The 17,680-nt window shown below is 44.4% G+C and overlaps 1 protein-coding gene across 12 annotated transcripts in view; it reads right to left on the bottom strand.

Moving 5' to 3' along the window:
* CTNND2 (catenin delta 2) overlaps window positions 1-17,680 on the bottom strand; it is a 648,554-nt gene that overhangs the window by 269,443 nt on the left and 361,431 nt on the right. For 8 of the 12 annotated variants that reach the window (XR_010829527.1, XM_066992559.1, XM_066992563.1 and 5 more), the window contains exons 6-7: window positions 15,874-16,046; window positions 7,165-7,822 (exon numbers count right to left, since the gene is read on the bottom strand). Coding sequence is in view for 11 of the 12 variants with exons in the window: in XM_066992559.1 (XP_066848660.1) it covers window positions 7,165-7,822; window positions 15,874-16,046 (831 nt within the window). In the remaining variant the exon portion in view is untranslated. Of the gene's footprint in view, window positions 1-7,164; window positions 7,823-15,873; window positions 16,047-16,995; window positions 17,071-17,680 lie in introns of all 12 variants that reach the window. The other 4 variants (XM_066992566.1, XM_066992569.1, XM_066992568.1 and 1 more) reach the window with 3 other exon arrangements.

Raw genomic sequence — 17,680 nt, 5'->3', positions numbered from 1 at the left:
CCAGCAAATGAGTGGTTATGCTACTGACTAGATCTGCACTGACTTTCTAGATCTCACCTACTCTGCTTACTGCAGACGATTTGTGCACTACAACAACCAGAAATGATGAAGTTTTCTAGTACAATAATAATGAAGGTGTGTGCGTGTGTCCTCCCTTCCCTTATATACCTAAAGATTTCTGATACTATTTATTGAAGCTTTCACAACGAACGTTTCCAGGCTATTGTGTAATGCTTCGCAATGGGATTCCGGACCACGAGGAGGCCACAGCTCATGCTTGTACTGCCTTGGCCCAGCACACAAGCAAGACCAATGCTTGCTCCGATTTACACCACACAGCACAAGCAAGTATTTCCACTTATGCCCCAAAAGCCTGAGTACCAGAAATTGGAGCTCAAGGAGACCTTCCCCTTGCCTAACGCTCCCTTATCACCCCTAACAGCACTCCTTTCAACTCTCAGCAAATGAGTTTAAGGCCAAAGACATTTGGGAGGGCCCAGTATCACGTACCTGGCAACTGAAGAGGCAGCCAGCTATGCAGGGACACGATCCAGGCCCACAGGACAAAGCAGTAGTGACAGACAGGCCCAGGCAAGACTCAGCCCCAGCAGCCTGGCCTCAAGACCCAGAAGTCTGGGCCCATCACAGTCCCTGAGACCCCAACTGTTACTGTAATCTCAAACCTGAAAGTAATACAGCTGAACATAAGCAAGGAAAGGCTCTATGAATTAGTGTCAACGCTAGCAATGGGTTTTCATACTGCTAAACAAAAGTTCCATAAAGGTAGGCCTCCAAAAAGCTGCTCTTCAGCTTGATATAATTTTGTGGGATTTCAGTAGCCACGAAAAATTTGACAAAAGGATTCCATATCCTTGGATGAAGTGGCTCTCTGCTACAGACACTGACTCTTCTCTGCTAGCTTTTTGCCAAGTCCTCCCCATACTTCCTTTCAGCAGGTAAACAAGCACAGGTTGTTGAAATTCTACTCTGATGCTTAAGAAATTCCTGCAGGTGGCTTGCAAGCTTAGGAACAGCACTTGAATCCAGCATTATGGGTGAACTGCAAAAGTTCAAGACCAGAGGCCAGAAACTGTGTGCCAGGTTGTGTGGTTACAAGCAACAGTGAAGGCCTCAGTGCTGATCTGAAGCATCTTTGATGTTGCATTCACCTAAAAATCCAGGAACAGCCACTGACACTCAGTTTCCCACATTCAGTTAAACTGTTGTAATCTCCTATCAGTTGGATCTCCTTTCAACAACGCCGTAAACTGGTTTTCTTCACCTAAGAGCTTGTTATTTTGAAATACTTATTTGTTTTCTTACCCCTCTGAAAGACCGTCAGGAAGATCAGCCAACTGATTTACCATATCAAGAAAAGGAAGCGCAGGGACAGGTTATGGCCAGGATGCAAATTCAGACATATCCATAGTGTTTACTCGCACAGGAAGTCAAAGCTCAAGTTCTTTAGCTCAAAGACATACCCATGAAAACGGAGCCTCTTTACTTGGTTCTGTCAATTATGCCTCTCCTTAATTACATGCAAACTAGATTTGAAAGACACAGGAACAAAAACTATGGCAATAACAAGGTATTTCAAAGACATTCACCTTACAGCTTCTGCTTTATCGCTGAAGACTCTCCATTTCAGGTTCAAGGGGGACTTGAGCATTAGGGTAAATGTTTTAGTTGAAACAATTGATAACAGAATTATCACTGAAGGAATAGGTGGAAGTAGAACTAGTGGCAAAGGAAAAGCAAAGTGAACACTGAGATGTGTATTTGTAGCAGCTGAGAGTCCAGCATCAGCACTTCTAACCTCCAGGTTACAATGAGGAAAAAAACAACAGGATCACAGGGTTATCAAATTATAAGACTCCGATTAGTATCTGGAATATTACTGGATGCCTCAAACCCTTCTGTTTTGCTTTTTTGTCTGAAAGAAAGTCTCAAAACAAGAATATAAGGAGGGGAAAAAAAAACTGGAACTGCACTGTCTGTCCCAGAACAAAAGGGCATTAAGAATGTTGTCATGTGTAAAGGCTCTGACAGGCAGATGTAGGAATTTTCCAGCTAATCAAAACAAACAGAACCTAGGAAAAAAAATCAATAGAAAACCATTTTGACTAGAATTAATGAAGCAGTTTTGTTCTCCCCGTAAAAGAAATACTCACAAGATTCTGTAAAAATGAAAGAAAAATAGTTAAGGGAAACAAGTGAGTGTCCTTTTTGTTATCATCAATCACATTGATAGCCTGTCTCATTGTTTAACTTAAAGACAAAAAATAAAAAATAAAAAATAAAAAGATTTTCCTTCCTTACTTGTCCACAGAAGACTTAGTTCAGCCCTATACCTCAGATGGTGATTTTAAAGCACAAGGCGCTTTCAATTCTGGGGTTTTAGATCCACTTTGGCTTAGCTCTTGGGGATAACACTTTGCTTGCACCTTCACTATTTACAATGCTCTGCTCAAAAGCCGAATGATGATGCGCATGGTGAAGTCTTGCCTGCATTTCCAAACGTTGGTGGGAATTCGGTTTTGATGCACTCTAAAAAAAAATAATACTTCCATATAGTTTAAAGCCCTTGAAGAGGCTGATTTTAACTCGGGTTAGGTCTAACACTGATTCTAACACTAACTCTGCTGAAAGAGTTGTTTGTTCCCCATGTAGAGGTATGAAGGAAGGGGGTGGCTGCATGTATGCTTGCAAGCAGTAATACAGCCATTCTAGCACAAATGCACAGCACATTGTGATTTACCAGAGAATTTGTAACACTTGACTAGATAATTTTTTGTTAAGATGGTGATGAGCCAACGATATCTAGATGATTTGATATTTTCACACAATTGAAAGGGAATCTGAATCCAGACTAGTGGTAATGTCATTTATCCCATACACAGTCACATAAGCTGATCTGTTCTGTGCCCCTATGATTACACACCAAAACGCTAAAACTTGTCAACACTCACCATTAAATAGCAGTCCTGCCATACATCTCAGCAGGGAAGCAGGTTCAACATGTCACATGCAATGAAAAGCATACAGAAGGAGAAAGGGCAAAGGAAGGTTCCCAGCAAGTAGGGAGAAGAGTGAGACAAGGCAGATGAAGGAGCAGAAGGATTCTGTTTAGACCCTGATAAACTTAGAACTCTGCACTATAAAGAGTAAAAAAGCATATTTTTATATTACCCCATGCCACGTTTTTATAAGCCAGCGTTACTGTAGTACTAATACAACACATGCACACAGTCCCACTTCAGAAAGGACTTCTCTTTCTGATTTTACAAGACCTGAAAGAAGATTCTGCTTGCCAACATGAGACTGAGCACTGACGTTTTAATAAGTGGCAGCAGGAGTGTCTAAGACATGCTTCAGTTCTTGTTTGTAACGTGTCATCATTACACACAGAGTGGCCACATTATATTCTTAACAACTAACGCTATACAAAGTGATGCACATCAACATGCATTTCTTAAACCTAAATTTTCAGTACAGCTGAGAGAGTATGATGTAGTCTTCAGACATTTTTTTTTTCCCCTTTTAGCTTTTAAGGGCAACTTGTAATAAAGCAATGCATAAAATCACTTTCCACTGTCTTATGTGCCCTTAATCTTCCTTTAGATGGATGAAAAGGCAGGGGCGGCTCTGCAACCCCCACCACATAGCCTGAGGCACAAACTACCTCAGCAACACCCTTTCATTGCCTCCTCTCCCTCTGGTCCTCAGCAAACCTCTTCGGATCATGCATCTGATTCTTGCCAGCAAGAGATGCTTCAGAGGAGCCGGCACCTGTGCAATGCTCTGGCTATTGAAAGAGTTTCCCTGTGTTTCTGTTGCCATCTGCCCTGTGTGATCTGTATCGCTGCTTGAACTGTCGGCAGAGTAAGCTTCGGAGCAGCACAGATCAGAAAGCTACTGCCAAAACTGCAATTGCAGTTCAGAGCAGTGAAGCAGCTAGACCAAGAATAAGCACAGCAATTGCACAGTCCCAAGAACCACTACATACACATGCACACATTATGCATACACGTGCCCACTTGGCAGTGGCAACAGCTTGAGTGTAACTACACTGAAACCCCTTTCTGAGGACGTTTCTAAGCTTACTTGGTTAAAACTGAGTCACTGCATGCTTTTGCATGCCTTATTTCAAATTTGAGATGCAGTCTATAAATTGCTATTTTGATAATTTCAAGTTGTTTTATAACCTAGTTTATAGGAGATCATTATACATGATGCCATCTCTTCAATTAGGTCTTACACAGTTTCACTTTTGGGCAATCTGTGTTGGTATTGAACATTTTCAGTTACAACGTTAAGAAATGTTAATTATATCTGAAAGTCTTTCTGTTAGACACCCAGCCCTGGCACTGACACCGTTCTGGTTGTTAGCACCTTGAGACACAGCGGTATTCATGAACCAGACAGCTCCTGTAGGAATTACTAACATAATGCAAAAAATAAAACATGCATTATTTGTATTCCCAGTAATTACTACAATTGTTTATTTTTTCTTCTTGGGGATTAAAAAAATACCTATTTCTTTGAGTAACATCATCCCTGCAATGACACATACATACCAATGCAAGTTTGCATTAATCGCAGTAGGCAAACCATTAATCAGTGCAATGTGGCAACCATTCTCCACTCCTCCTCCTCCTCCTCCTCCCTCAAAGAAAAACTATCTTTGGATGTAGCGAACAAGCAGCTAAAATCCCATTTATTGAACACTAGCCTTTCAACATACAGTTGCTTGCTCTCACTCTCAAGGGGTTTGATTTCTAATGCAATGACTAGAAAACTCCTGCAACAATATACAATACCCACAGCTCAAATACAAAAACTGTTCTGAGCAAAAATGCTTATAGAAAAAAAAAAAGAAAAAAAAAAGAAAAAAAAAAGACGATACAGGAATGAAGATTGCCTTAGTAGTATCCATAACATCTGATCCAGGCTCACTCTAAAGCATACATTAATTTTAAGACTAAGTAGTCCATTGACTTCAGTGAATCCAGTAAAAGTCCAGAAGATTAGTCAAGCACTTAACACTGTTAGCAGATGTATAACTGCTTGAATGGTTGGCAGGCCACAATGAACATGCTACAGAATGTTAATGGAAAATAATGGCAGCGGGTACACAATAGGGAACTTTTGCAAAAGAATGGGTCATGTGATAGAGATCCTTGCAAGGACTACTTGAAAGGCCTGTCACCACTGTGGGAAGGAAAAAAAAAAAAAACAACAACAAAAAAACAACAACAGTATTTACTAACACAGTGTTGCTTCCACATATTTATTTATTTATTTATTAAGTGGCAACACTATTTCTGCATGTCTATCACCCAATTCTCCAGTTGTAGGATTTTCCATTTGTTATAAAATAAGGCACTGAGATTTTGCATAAGCTAAACACAAATCCCTAAGAGACACAGTAACTTGGACGCTCACTATGTCTGTTCAAAATGGCACAACACTCAGAAAAGTTAAGTGTTCTTTTGCAAACTTAATATCAAGTTCAGATAGTCAAGCACTATTCCCCTCTCATATTAAGATCCCCACAAAATACACCAGCCGTTTCCTAAATGCATACATCCATCAGCTTTTCTTTCACCCAGCCCTCACATCAGTCATGAGCAACTCCTCACGACAGGTCCTAAATAGAGGCAGGGAGGGAAGTACCGACGTCATGCAAGACGCAGAAGTCTATCAAAAGCTTTTATCTGAAAGCAACCTAAGAAAATCAACGTCAGTTTCTTAACGGAAGTAGCAAACCCCACGTAGGGCAACTATTGGCCAAACAGCCTAAAACGGTCCAAGTCCATGTTGTGACTTGGGTCCAGTGTAGGACAAACAGCTTCTCTGCCACTGTGAAGCATTTTGGGGTGGTTATGATGGGCCTTAAGCCCTACTGAACAAGTTTTCCTCCAGCTAGCATCGCAGGGCTAACGGTGCAATGCTATAAAGGATGCCTCCAAAAGAAAAAAAAAAAAACTCAGTACAACGCAAATTCCACTGCTAAAAGAAAATGAAGGAAACAGGGACTGTGCCTGATAGAAACCTCCACGGGCAAAGACGTCTATCCTAGAACAAAGACAAGGAGAATCAGGGGAATGCTGGTAGTAGATACCCACAGGTATACAAGTTTTACGTTTAATTACATTGACACTGACAGCTCCCCCCATGTCTATTGAGACTCAAACAACTCTGTTACAGCATGCTGTTGCAAAACTCCTCAAAATATAGTCTTTGGGAATTCTACATTTTCGCTTTATTCTACAAAGGCAGTACTTAATAGTTGTGGTCAACAGCGTCTCTTCTCCGTGACTGCAAGAAGTTATACTAAAATAGCTGCTAAACAGAACACGTGGTAATTTGAGAAAGGCTTAATGAATATTTGACAAGAGGAGTGATCAGACTGTGTCGCGGCATCGCTCAGTGATGCTGTCCTTTTACACGTTCTGAACTTTAAGAACAGTGTTAGATTTAAAAAAAAAAAAGAAAGTTTTCCAACCCGTGCCTCCACCTTTTAAATAGGAAAAAAAAAATCAGTAGTTCTTCCGATGACATAAATTAAGAGTGTATTGGATTATCAGTCACTTGAAGCTGTATTTTTAGGCGTCTGAGAGAGGAACTCTGTGAGTGCTGGAGCAGGGGAGGGAGGACGGGCGAAAGGGGACGAGCAGAGGCTTTAACTCCGGCAAGAAAGTTGTGTACCTGCCTGATAAACGCAGCCGACCCCCTTAACGCATCCTATTTATCTCCCAGTCTATTTATGTCAGGGAAGAGAACATGCGAGCATAGCAGCTGTTACTATAGCAATGAAGCTGGAAATTTTGCGAACACAAAAAAAAGAAAAACCACCACCGCCGGAGGATGCTCAGTTTAGCGGAGGGGCCGAGCAGCGGTCCCTCACTTGCAGGAGCTGCTCAAACTCCGGGGCTGCGGAGAGATCAGACGTGTTAGCAGCCCGGCCCTCGGGGGGCGAGCTTCCCGGGGGGGGGGGGGGTCCCCAAAACGCCGCCCGTGCCCGGGGGAGATGAGGGTGGCGGCGACCAGGGGAGCCCGGAGCGCTGCCGGGGAGGGGAAGGAATAGGGGGAAAGGGGGAAAGGGGAGGAAAGGGGAGGAAAGGGGCCGTGCCCCCCGCTCGCCCCCAGCCCCCCGCTTACCTGCGAGGGAGCCGGGTCTCTGCAGGGTGGCGGTGGCGAAGAGCTCCTGGGAGTGCTTGGCGTACGGGTCGGCGGCGTGAACCAGCCGCTTGGTGGGCGACAGAGTGGCGTAAGTGCCGATGGCGGAGCTTAACTGGTGGATAGGAGAGGAGGAGGAAACGTTAGAGCGGGCGGCGGGCGGGGAGCTCGCTCGGACGGCGGCCGCCGGCGGTCCGGCCGCGGAGGAGACGACGGCGGCGGCGACGTCGAGGGGCGAGCCGGTGTCGCCGGAGGGCTCGGCCGGGCGGCGGGGGGCCTGCCGCGGGGAGGAGGAGGAGGAGGAGGAGGAGGAGAGGCGCTGCGCCGAGCCGGAGGCGGCGCCCTCGGCGGCGGCGGCGGCAGCGGCGGCGGGGCCGGCCCGCGGCGGCCTGCCGGGGGAGCCGCCGGCCCGCGGGGCCCGCGGGGAGCTCACCCGCTGCGCCGGCGGCAGCGTGGCGCTGGCGTGGAGCCGGGCGGCGGCGGCGGCGGCGTGCTGGGGCTCGGGCAGGTGGAAGGCGCTGCCGAGGCTGGGCGCGAAGGGCTCCCGCGCCGGAGGGGCGGCGGCGGCGGCCGGCGGCGGCGGCAGCGGCGGCGGCGGCTCCGGGCCGCCCGGCTGGGCGCCGCGGCCCCCCGGGCCCTGCTGCGGGAAGGAAAAGGCAGAGACAGGAGTCAGAGCGGGGCGCCCGGAGGGACGGGGGGCGGCCGGGGGGGGACGGGGGGCGCCCGGTGCGAGGTGCGGGGGGGTGCGGGAGGCGCCCCGCCGGTGCCCGGGGCCGCCGCCGGACCCACAGAGCGGGCGGGCGGGCTCCTGTCACAGCCACGCGCACTTCGCCTCGCTTCACTCCACTTCATCCTTTTATTTTTCGTTTTTTTTTTTTACTTTTACTTCTTATTTATTTCATTTATTATCTATTATTTATTTTTTTTTATTATTCCATTTCATTTTCATCGCATTTCGCCTCACTTCATTTCGCTCCACCCCGCCTCATCTCATTTCGCCTCACTTCATTTCACCTCGCTTCACGTTTTTCTCCTCATCGTGCACGCAGTTTCGCTCCTCCACACCCCAGATCCCCCCCGAGTCCCCCAGTGCAGCTGAAATCGGCCTGACCGGTGCTTCGCTCAGACACAGCACCTCTCTCAGCTACAGGTTTCGTGAGGCAGAAAAGCCTTTAAAATGCTAATAGTGGGCTCTGCGACTCGATTCAGAGTTGCAGTGAATGCCTACAGCAGCGCTGCTTCAGGTTTAAATAGAAACGCGGCTTTTTTTTTTTTTTTTTAATACCACCCTACAGGGGAAAAAAAAAACACCACCAACAACAACAAAAAACACATAAAAGCACTGCGTTCCCGGCATGAAACTTGGCTTATTCTCACTGGGACTCCCAACAGGCGATTTGGGGCAGGAACTGAGAACAAGACAAGTGATGGGAATACAGCATATAGGAGGTCCATAATGCCAGAAACGCGTACTTCTTCAATCTCCTCCCACTGAAAAATGTTCGGTCCCTTGCCTTCTGCAGTTAACTTTTGGAGCCGTGCCCCTCATCTTGAACACATGGTGCTCCTGGGGGAAGACCGAGTATTTCCCTAGGCATGGACAAGAGGCAAGGCTCTGGAGGAGCCACTCCGTTAGCAGCAGGGAGGACACCGGCAGTCAGGGGATCACTGACAGACCCAAGCCTCCCAGAGGGGCTCCGGGAGGCTCCGTGCACTGCCGAGCCCTCTATATCCCTACAGATCTGAGGTGAGCTGTGCCCTCCAGCTGTTGTGCAGCCTCAGTCCTGAGCGGGCAGGGGCACCACAGGTGCCAGGAGCCTGCTCACCGTTGAGTTGGACATGCTCACAGTGGCCGGGGGGTAGGAACCCCACAGCACAGAGTACGCCTCCTGAAGCTTTCGTATGTGTCCGACAACTCCAAGTTGCTCATTTGAAAGACATGTTACAAAAATGAGGAAGGCAAACGCTGGGAACATCAAAGAACTTTTAAAAGCTACTTCCGTTACGAGCTTCTCACCATCTCTAAAGAGAAAAGAAGGGCTAATCTGCAGCTGGCTTTCCAATAATGCACTTGACAAGAGCACAGTTTTCATTTTCAAGGTTTAAACTGTGTGGCAACACCTTCTATAAAACAAAAGCAGGCTGCCAAGATTTAAAACAACAAGTACAAAGCAAAGTTTGCACGTGACAAAAGGTTGTTTGAGCCAGCTATATTATCCGCTACTTCTTGTTAACAAATTTTTACCTTTTGGACTGTTAAAATGGACAGGCATAATAGTGTACTTTGTAATATTCAAAATTGCTCCAAAATACAATAATGTGAACCGTTACCAGGGTGTAGCGAACACCCTGGTAACTTAAGTTTGTCATTGGTTTTAAGGATTCCAGGCAAGCCCTGTCATCATGTATACATAATTTCTGTTTCTAATCTACTTTTACACTGCTTGATATGTCAAGGACTTATAGTAATTAAAGTAAACCAATATTATCCCATATTCTCTCTATAAAGCTGTAGGCATTCTGCAAGCGCTAATTCAAAAAAAAAAAAAGGCAAAAAAAATCCCTTACATCATGATGGTCTGCTATAGGGAAGGAGATGTAGTGGAGGATACGAGAATTAAATGCTTAATTAAAAACACAGTGCTTAGCACTTTGTGAAAAGCCAAGCATTTGCTCTGTGTGAAGGAGAGAACTTTTGGATGAACAGATTGCAACGCAATGTTAGCATGCAGTATTTTCTGAGTTGTGACTAATCTCAGACCTGTCTTAAATTTGTTGTGAGGTTCTTATTTTTTTCAGAGGAACAAGTGTGTGCTCTTATTTTCCACTCATGTTTTCAGAGGCAAAATGCATTTCAGATTCTCCCTGGGTTTCTCCTTGTCTGTTGCTTAAGACAACCATACGTCATTGTTCATCCTGTGATGTGACATTACACTTTGTATGGAGGAATGAAATACAATGGTATTTGTTCCATTATTTTTCCATTTATCCATTACTGTTGTCAACCTGATAATGAAACTGTGTTTAAACTAATAAATTGAGAGCAAATTTGCTTTCCAGTTGTTATATCCTCCTTCATCAATCTGCTTCACAGACATGAAAAAAAATGAAGGACTTTCTTTCTCCAGCCCTGTAAATATCTATTCTAAGACTCAGAAATTTCAGTTTTTGCGGTATTCTAAAGAAAAGGATCCTGTTTTGCTTCTTTGGATTCAATATGTGGGTTCTGTCGTATCCTTTTTAACAGCAGAAATGCGTGAAAAAGCACAAGAACATTAATATAGCTATGAAAAATATTTTCTTTCCCTATTTAATCTTATTAAAATATCATTTCTTACTGATCCTGACAAAACAAGATCTGCAGAGCTCTATACATAAAATTACTGAGGGTGTCCAGTTAGGTTATGGTGGACTAGAGAGAACAGCCTAACTGATGTTTGCCTGCCATTATTCACACTTTTAATGTGCCAAATTTCAGCGCATCTGCTTTTATTGAAGTCAATTTAAATTGAAAATTTAAATCAGAACTTTGGCTGAAAAAGATCAAACGGAAGACACTGCTAGACAAGACTGCTGTTTCATAAAGTAGCATTGAGAGGGGCAAATAACCATGCTGCATTATTTATTCTGCTGAAAATTATTCATGGATAAGGAGCTAGAAAATCCTAGATGGCTAGACAGCTTAAGCAAAACTTTGGGCTGCTAATTACTGAAACATCAGCGGGCTGATTCTTGGAAGTTGCTCCCAAAGGGAAGAGCAATGTGTAAAACCAACAAAAACTGAACAGCCCAAGTCTCAGAGAAAAAAATGACCGTTATGGATGTATTAGCAGGTGCAGCAGATGTGTTTGGTGTATCACCTAAAATCCCTTCAAATTATTTTTTTCCTAGGCGTGCCAAAATGCAAAAGCAAAAACTGGTAGATTCTGTACCTCTGTGCTTCATAGGTGCGAAGGAACAGAACGTCTGTCAATGCAGCTGGCAGAGTCTCAGCAATAAGGACGCAAAAAGACTTTAGAGTCAGTTCCTGGGAATTAAATGAAGTTACATTTTCCAGGAACATGCTGGAAAATTTGCAGCACAGTACCGGTTACCCTTAGGAAACCACGGATTGTGCTCAATGTCCTGTGTACTTCCCCGACAGAACAGAAGAAACTGAAACGTTGGGTTACCTTTGAGCAAGTCTACTTGCCTGTTTTGGGTTTGGATGAACTTGTCTCCACAAGCATTTTTAGTACATGGCAGGTTTAGTGTTAAATAAGCCAGTTTTCATTCCGTTTAGCTCTCTGGAGCTCTCAGGGATTGCTTGGCCCTTAACATCTCAAACCCCAGCACACCACCACATCTTGAGACTTCTCCCAGCTTCCTGGGCAGGTTCCCAAAAGACGGTCACATCTGGTGACTGTGAAGACAGTCGTATACAGCACGTCTTTGCCTACGAGGAGACCTTTCTCTTGATTCTAGGAAGGACTTTCCAACTGGACACTCAAGTTGTGTGGAAGGCATCCCTCCAGGCTGCTCAAACACTGCTGCTCTGGCTTCTTGAACATCCGTGGTGGCTGTCAGCTGTAGGCAGCAAACCTGATCGTCCTTACAAGGGTTTTTGAGAGACACGGGTTGTCTTTTAAGGATCCAACTCTCCTTTCACAATCAAAATGATGTTCTGTGCTCTTTCAATCATTGCAAGACTTCCCAGTCTATTGAGGGTTTTGTATTTTTATTTTTCCCAGTCTTGAGGGTTTTGTATTTTTATTTTTTCAACTCAAAGAACCTCCCATATGGCTTATCTCAAGGTATCACCCTCCCCTGGTCCAAAACCTCTATCGATGTTCTTCTACAAAGGGCAGAAGAGGGCATGGAAAGTGCTTAACAATCCCTCCCTAGTCTTCATGATGCAGACTTCAGTCCTTGGGCAGCACCTATGGAAGGGTCTTTCCCTTGCCAGGCTGTTTTGCTGTCATTTAAAAGTTTCTGACCTAACTAGGAAGGTCCTTTGTTCAAATGCACTCATATGGTAACAGATGCCAGACCACACCTGGGAATCCTTCAGCTGTGGCCTCTTTTATTTATTTCTCCCAATTTCAACACAAAGGTCATGACCGGTGCAAGGTCATCTCTATACTGTGTTTGCAAAACATACCCCAACGCTATTAGGAAAACTTGTCAGCCTACCTGCTCCTAATCTCACAGGTCATACATCGATGAATGTAGCTAATTCCATCGTAGTCTTCTACACCCACAGACAGAATCGTGTGTGATCATTGCAGAATGTCCAGAGATGGTCAAGCTGTGGTTTTAAAGCAGCACCGCAAGCTGCAGTCATTACCTCCTGTAGGATCAAACCAGCATCCTGCAGACCAATTTCTCACTAACATAAACTCTGCTGGTGACTTGCTCTCTGCGAGTAGTAGTAGTAAGAGTAATCTGTCCTAAAATTTCATCTGCCTCCTGTACTTCTCATGTTCATATTTGGAATCCAATTTTAAACAGATCATCATCTGCCACATCCTACCAGAAGTGGAGTCCTTATTTTAGATCTTGTTTGGATAGAGTACCAGGCAGCTCATCACCTGACTCGTGGCAGGAGGAAACACACTCTAACTGAGAAGGGCCAACTTACAGTTTTCTCTTGACAACTGAACACATTCTGGTGCCCCTGTGCTAATACTCTAAACAGGGCTCGTGAGACACAGTGGTCTGATGAATACACACTTAACAACTTGGCTATAGGAAGAAGGAGACAAGTTGAAAAATTAACTGTTAAATAATTTTTCAAGGCTCTTTTTGTTTTCAGGGGTTGTCAAATTCTGTGCCATCATGTTCAGTCCAGAAGCTTTAGGAGCATAGGATAAAACACAGTAGTGATTTCCCTCAGTTGCTGGTTAGCCTCTGAGAAAGTTACATGATCAGCTAAAAAAATCTTCATCCAGAAACGTTAACTAGTTTTACTTCCTGTCCCTTCCCCTTGCAAATACGTGGCAGAGCACGCCAACACCCACCAGTTGTATTACATGCTATGTTTTATATTATATACATTATATATATCTACGGTGTAAGCTCACTGTTCTCACTGTGACAGTAAACCCCATCAGTTGTTCACAAATTGCATGTTGTCCAAATAGAGCGCTCACCTTTGAGTAACTCATCTGCAAAATCTGCTGCTTTTCCTAACACAAGCCACTACTGACTCTTTGCAAATAACGGTAATTGATCAATATAGGACGTATCAGGATCTGGACACCACGTTTGAGAAGCTGTTCTCAGCTGGGAAACAGAATAATTTCCTGCCACAGGAGCAGTCATTGCTAAGAAATTCAATTCCCATGGCACTTAGAAGATTAAAGTTTTGTTCTAAAGTACTCAAAGCACTGGAAAAACTCTATGATCTATAACATAGTCCTCCAAATTGACAAAAATGTTAGATTGCACTTTGCAGCTCTATACAGGAAATCCCAAGACTAATTAGTTCCTGGTTTTTATACAATTGCATTTTCAGAAATTGTTCTTGCTGTCACAGCTGGCCTTGGGACTATTTACATATTTTCCCACACATTTGGGCTATCAGTCATGTTCAGAGATAGCTGTACTCCTTGCACACAAACAGAAAAGGAAATTATCACAATCTGAGCAGTTATGACTCCTGAGGCTTATTTTAATTATAATAGGGATAGCAAAACAATTCCAAGGATTGGCTTTTTTCTCCTTAATTGTGGGATCAGCAATGGTCATATCCAGAACTTCTTAACTGACTCTTCCCTTTCTTGTATAACCCTTTAAAACATCCTTTACATGTTTTTTGTTTGTTTGTTTTTATGGTGTTAATTCATAGTTTATGTGGCAGTTTGTTAATACTTTGAACATATATTTTAATTTAACATGCTTTGAAATATAATGGTGTGAACTATTGTTTATTATGTTCCATGAGTTATTTCCTTGCAGGAACATCTAGCATATAAGCTGGAGGAACACAGAATAAGGAAAAAATAAAAATAAAAGATATGCAAGGTTACCTTGCTAACTTACTGGTAACATTACTGAAGGTAACCAGTTCTGTGTGACTGGGGCGATTCATGAGAATTTTTCAGAACTAAGCAATGGCTGTTCAGTGTAATTTAAATGAAAAAAAATCTAGATCACTGTTCTTTTCCCTCTTCATAAATTCATCCTTTTCCATCATTATGAGAAAATTTTTATTAAGAATATTAATATTTCAAAACCCTAGGCAACTGCATGTTTACGCTTTCCCCTCCTTCCTCCTTCTACTACTTTTTATTATTATTTTCAGATTCTTTCTTCTTTTCTCATCTCTTCTTTTCTGTTTTGGCTTGTTTCAACTGCTCTGTTACTCTTATAACCTGTTCCTTACCCGTTGGCTCACTCCTTTCTCTAGACTCCTTGAAGAATGCATCCCACCCTTTCAGGCTAACCCTTGGCTACGATGCTTTCCACGAAGCACAACTCCCGATGACATCTGCGCAGGCTACAGCTGGGTATTACAGCCTCCACCTTCTGGAGTCCTGCTCTCCTGCTGGCTCCAGTCGCCACGAGCATCAGGGAAGGCCTCTTTGGTAAACACAGGAAAACCCTGAGACCTGGCCACTGCACGGGCTCATTTTAAACTCTTGACAGAAGAAAAAAAAATACATATCCAATCTGAAATGAAATTTAACCGTGTTTTATTTCGTTTCTCAGTCTTAGAGGATTTTTTTTTTTTTCTGAGCAAATTGGGGGAATGCAATATTGTATGCCTCTTGGTATCCCACAAGCTGTGCGATGACTAATACTTGAAATCTCTTAGCAATTTAAGGCTTTGAAATTCAAATGCAGCTCACTTCTAGAGAATCCTGAATGATAACGTGTCCTAGTGTCACACTGAGATGGTCTGCTTTACCGTGGCAGTTAAGTTCTAAAAAGAGATAATAACCTGAACTGACCTGTGAAACCCAGTCAGACTTTGTTTACGTACAGAAGCATAAATACTTTGAGAAATTTTGGTCTAAACTGAAGCTTAACTTCCCAGTGAGAGGCTTTGACGTCGTGCTGGAAAGCACAAAAGGTGAGGGGGTTATGTGTCAAAAATGGAGGCAATCATTCAGACAGGAAGAGAGACCGAGAAAGTTTTCATGAGTATCTGAAACGAATTTCAAAAAGTTTGAAATGTACATGTGGCTCTCTGGTAAGTTGTTTGACTTAAAGAATGGCGAAGAAAAAGCAAAAAGTGATTCTTACAGGTAGGTGTGGGCAACAGCACCTGGCTCTGCTTGGCATCCCAAGCAGATTTTGCATCTAGTGTCACTTTGACTTTGTTTTTGTTCTCTGGCACCTAAGTGCTTTCTGAAATGACCTGACACCAACGCGGCAAGGTCCTAGTCCTTAGCTGGGACTCCCCAGCAGCACAGCAGCACAAATTTTCAAACTTACATGGCTAAACATTCAATCACCAAATATGCAAGCAAGAAAGTAAAACCGGCGTGTTAATCTTTCTCATCAGGATTATTTTACTACCATGCAAGCCAAACCGCTTCAGATTTACAGAAATCAAGGCGGTAATTCAACCCCGCTGCACAATGCCTCGAGCAAGACAAAAAGGCAAGCACCGGAGAGCTGGTGAGCACTGAGCAGCTCTCCTTCCTCGCCGCTCCCCAGCACGATTTCGGGTGGGAGAGCGCAGGGCAGCTTTAGGAAACCTACCTGGCTGTAGCTCTGGATGGCACCTCTGGCCTGGGCGCTGCGGGCCGGGAGCGGGGCGGCTGCCGTCTCGCCCAGGGCGAGGGTCTGGTTGCTGTGGTAGCTGGCCGAGTACTGGAAGGAGCCCTCGGGCTTGGTGTTGAGCTGGAGAGCGCTCTGGGAGAGGAGGCTGGGCCCTGCGGGGAGAGGGATGGAGCCGTCAGCAAGTCTCAGGGAAAGAGCACGCAGGCGCTGTGCACCGGGCGGCCCTCGGAGGCGTCAAACGCGTGCCACGTTTTGGCTTTGCAGTAATAAAAGTCACGGAAATTAAAGTGTCTCTTTACCCCTCAATCAGCAGCGTTATGCCGTTCAAGTTACAGAGCACGTCTCTTTCTTCAAAAGAAACAAACCGTCTGGGAAAGAAATTCCAAGCCTAAATAAAGCCAACCAAACGATTTGATAAAGAAGCCCTGGTTTTCAGCTCAGAATACTTTATGAGTGTTTTTTTTTTTTTTTTTTTTCCCCCCAGATAAGCCTGTTTATTTCACTTAATTACACCCAGTCGGTCAGTATGGGAAATGCTAATTTGTCCTTCCCCAGGCCCCAGCACATCGGATCTATTGACTGCTGCTCCTCTGCAGTGTACACACGGTGATGCAATACTTTGGTGCCTGTAGGGATGGATGGCAGCCTTTAAAATATTAATAGCTCCTCTCATCATGTAGAGCTCACCCTGATCTCGGTGAATTTTTGATGACTATTTTGTCAGCCTATCTTATCTTTCCCATCACAGTAGCACACAGTAGGAGAACACGGCGCAGGCAGAGAGCTCAGATTGGGGCTGCCAAACCGAGAGGTACATGCAGCGTCGGGAATATGAACAGTGACACCTTCAACAGTCAGTTAGCTGCTCTGCAAAACTCGAACATGTTCTCATGTTCATTAGGTTCGTTTGTGAGTGGTGGAGCTGATCACATCCACCCAGCAGATTTCCTGATTTGGGTTGTGAGAGCGTGTGTGGGGCAGGGGAAGGCTCTGGCTGCACCGCGCTGTCCGCGTGGCTTGAGACGGGACCTCCCAGAACCGCTGCTGACAGTGACCTCCTCCTGTCCCCATGCACAAAGAGCTGCGCTAAAGAATACCCACCTAATCCTCCCCTATGCCATCTCTGATCGCAGTCTCTCCTAGTTTTCAAGGAACTAGCTGACTCTTCCGTGGTGTCTGGGCCCAGCAAGCGAAAGAGAAGAGGAGAGAAAAGACGAGGGTTATGCCTTGGGCATTGCACGTGTTACATGGCAGTCTAGCTTCACCCCAGCAGCTACAACGCACAGCATATTCAGTGGCTCCACGGCGACAATACCTTCACGTGCTGGTTAGCACAAACAAGCTCACGAGAGCACAGCAGGTGACACAAACCTTAAGGTATGTGAAATGATAATGTTGGTTTAGCTCTGATAGCACACATGGAAAAATTTTAAAGAGACTTACGACAGTCAAATTTCAATGAATTTTACCAGAAATAATTCCCAATACATCTCTAATACAAATGCCAAATTTTGTGTTCTGCAAGCCTTTGCTAAGAGGATGATTACAAAGATTTCCATTTAAAAATGTGCAAACAACCCCCCTTCTCCCCAAAATTAACATGGAAAATATTTTTTCCCCAGCTTGTTTCTCAGAAATGGCAGACTCATTATAACTGACATTTTCCCAAATCCAACCTGAATGGCTCATATTACAAAAAAAAAAAAAAAAATGCAGTAGGCTGTGTAATAGTGGAAGCGCTCGCATCTGAGTGCAGACAGTGATTATGACACTATTTTACATACCG

This window comes from Anser cygnoides, chromosome 2 (genome assembly GCF_040182565.1).
Source record: "Anser cygnoides isolate HZ-2024a breed goose chromosome 2, Taihu_goose_T2T_genome, whole genome shotgun sequence".
Classification (NCBI taxonomy): Eukaryota; Metazoa; Chordata; class Aves; order Anseriformes; family Anatidae; genus Anser; species Anser cygnoides.
The sequence above is the reverse complement of the archived record's forward strand: the minus strand, read 5'-3'. Positions and strand labels throughout refer to the sequence as shown.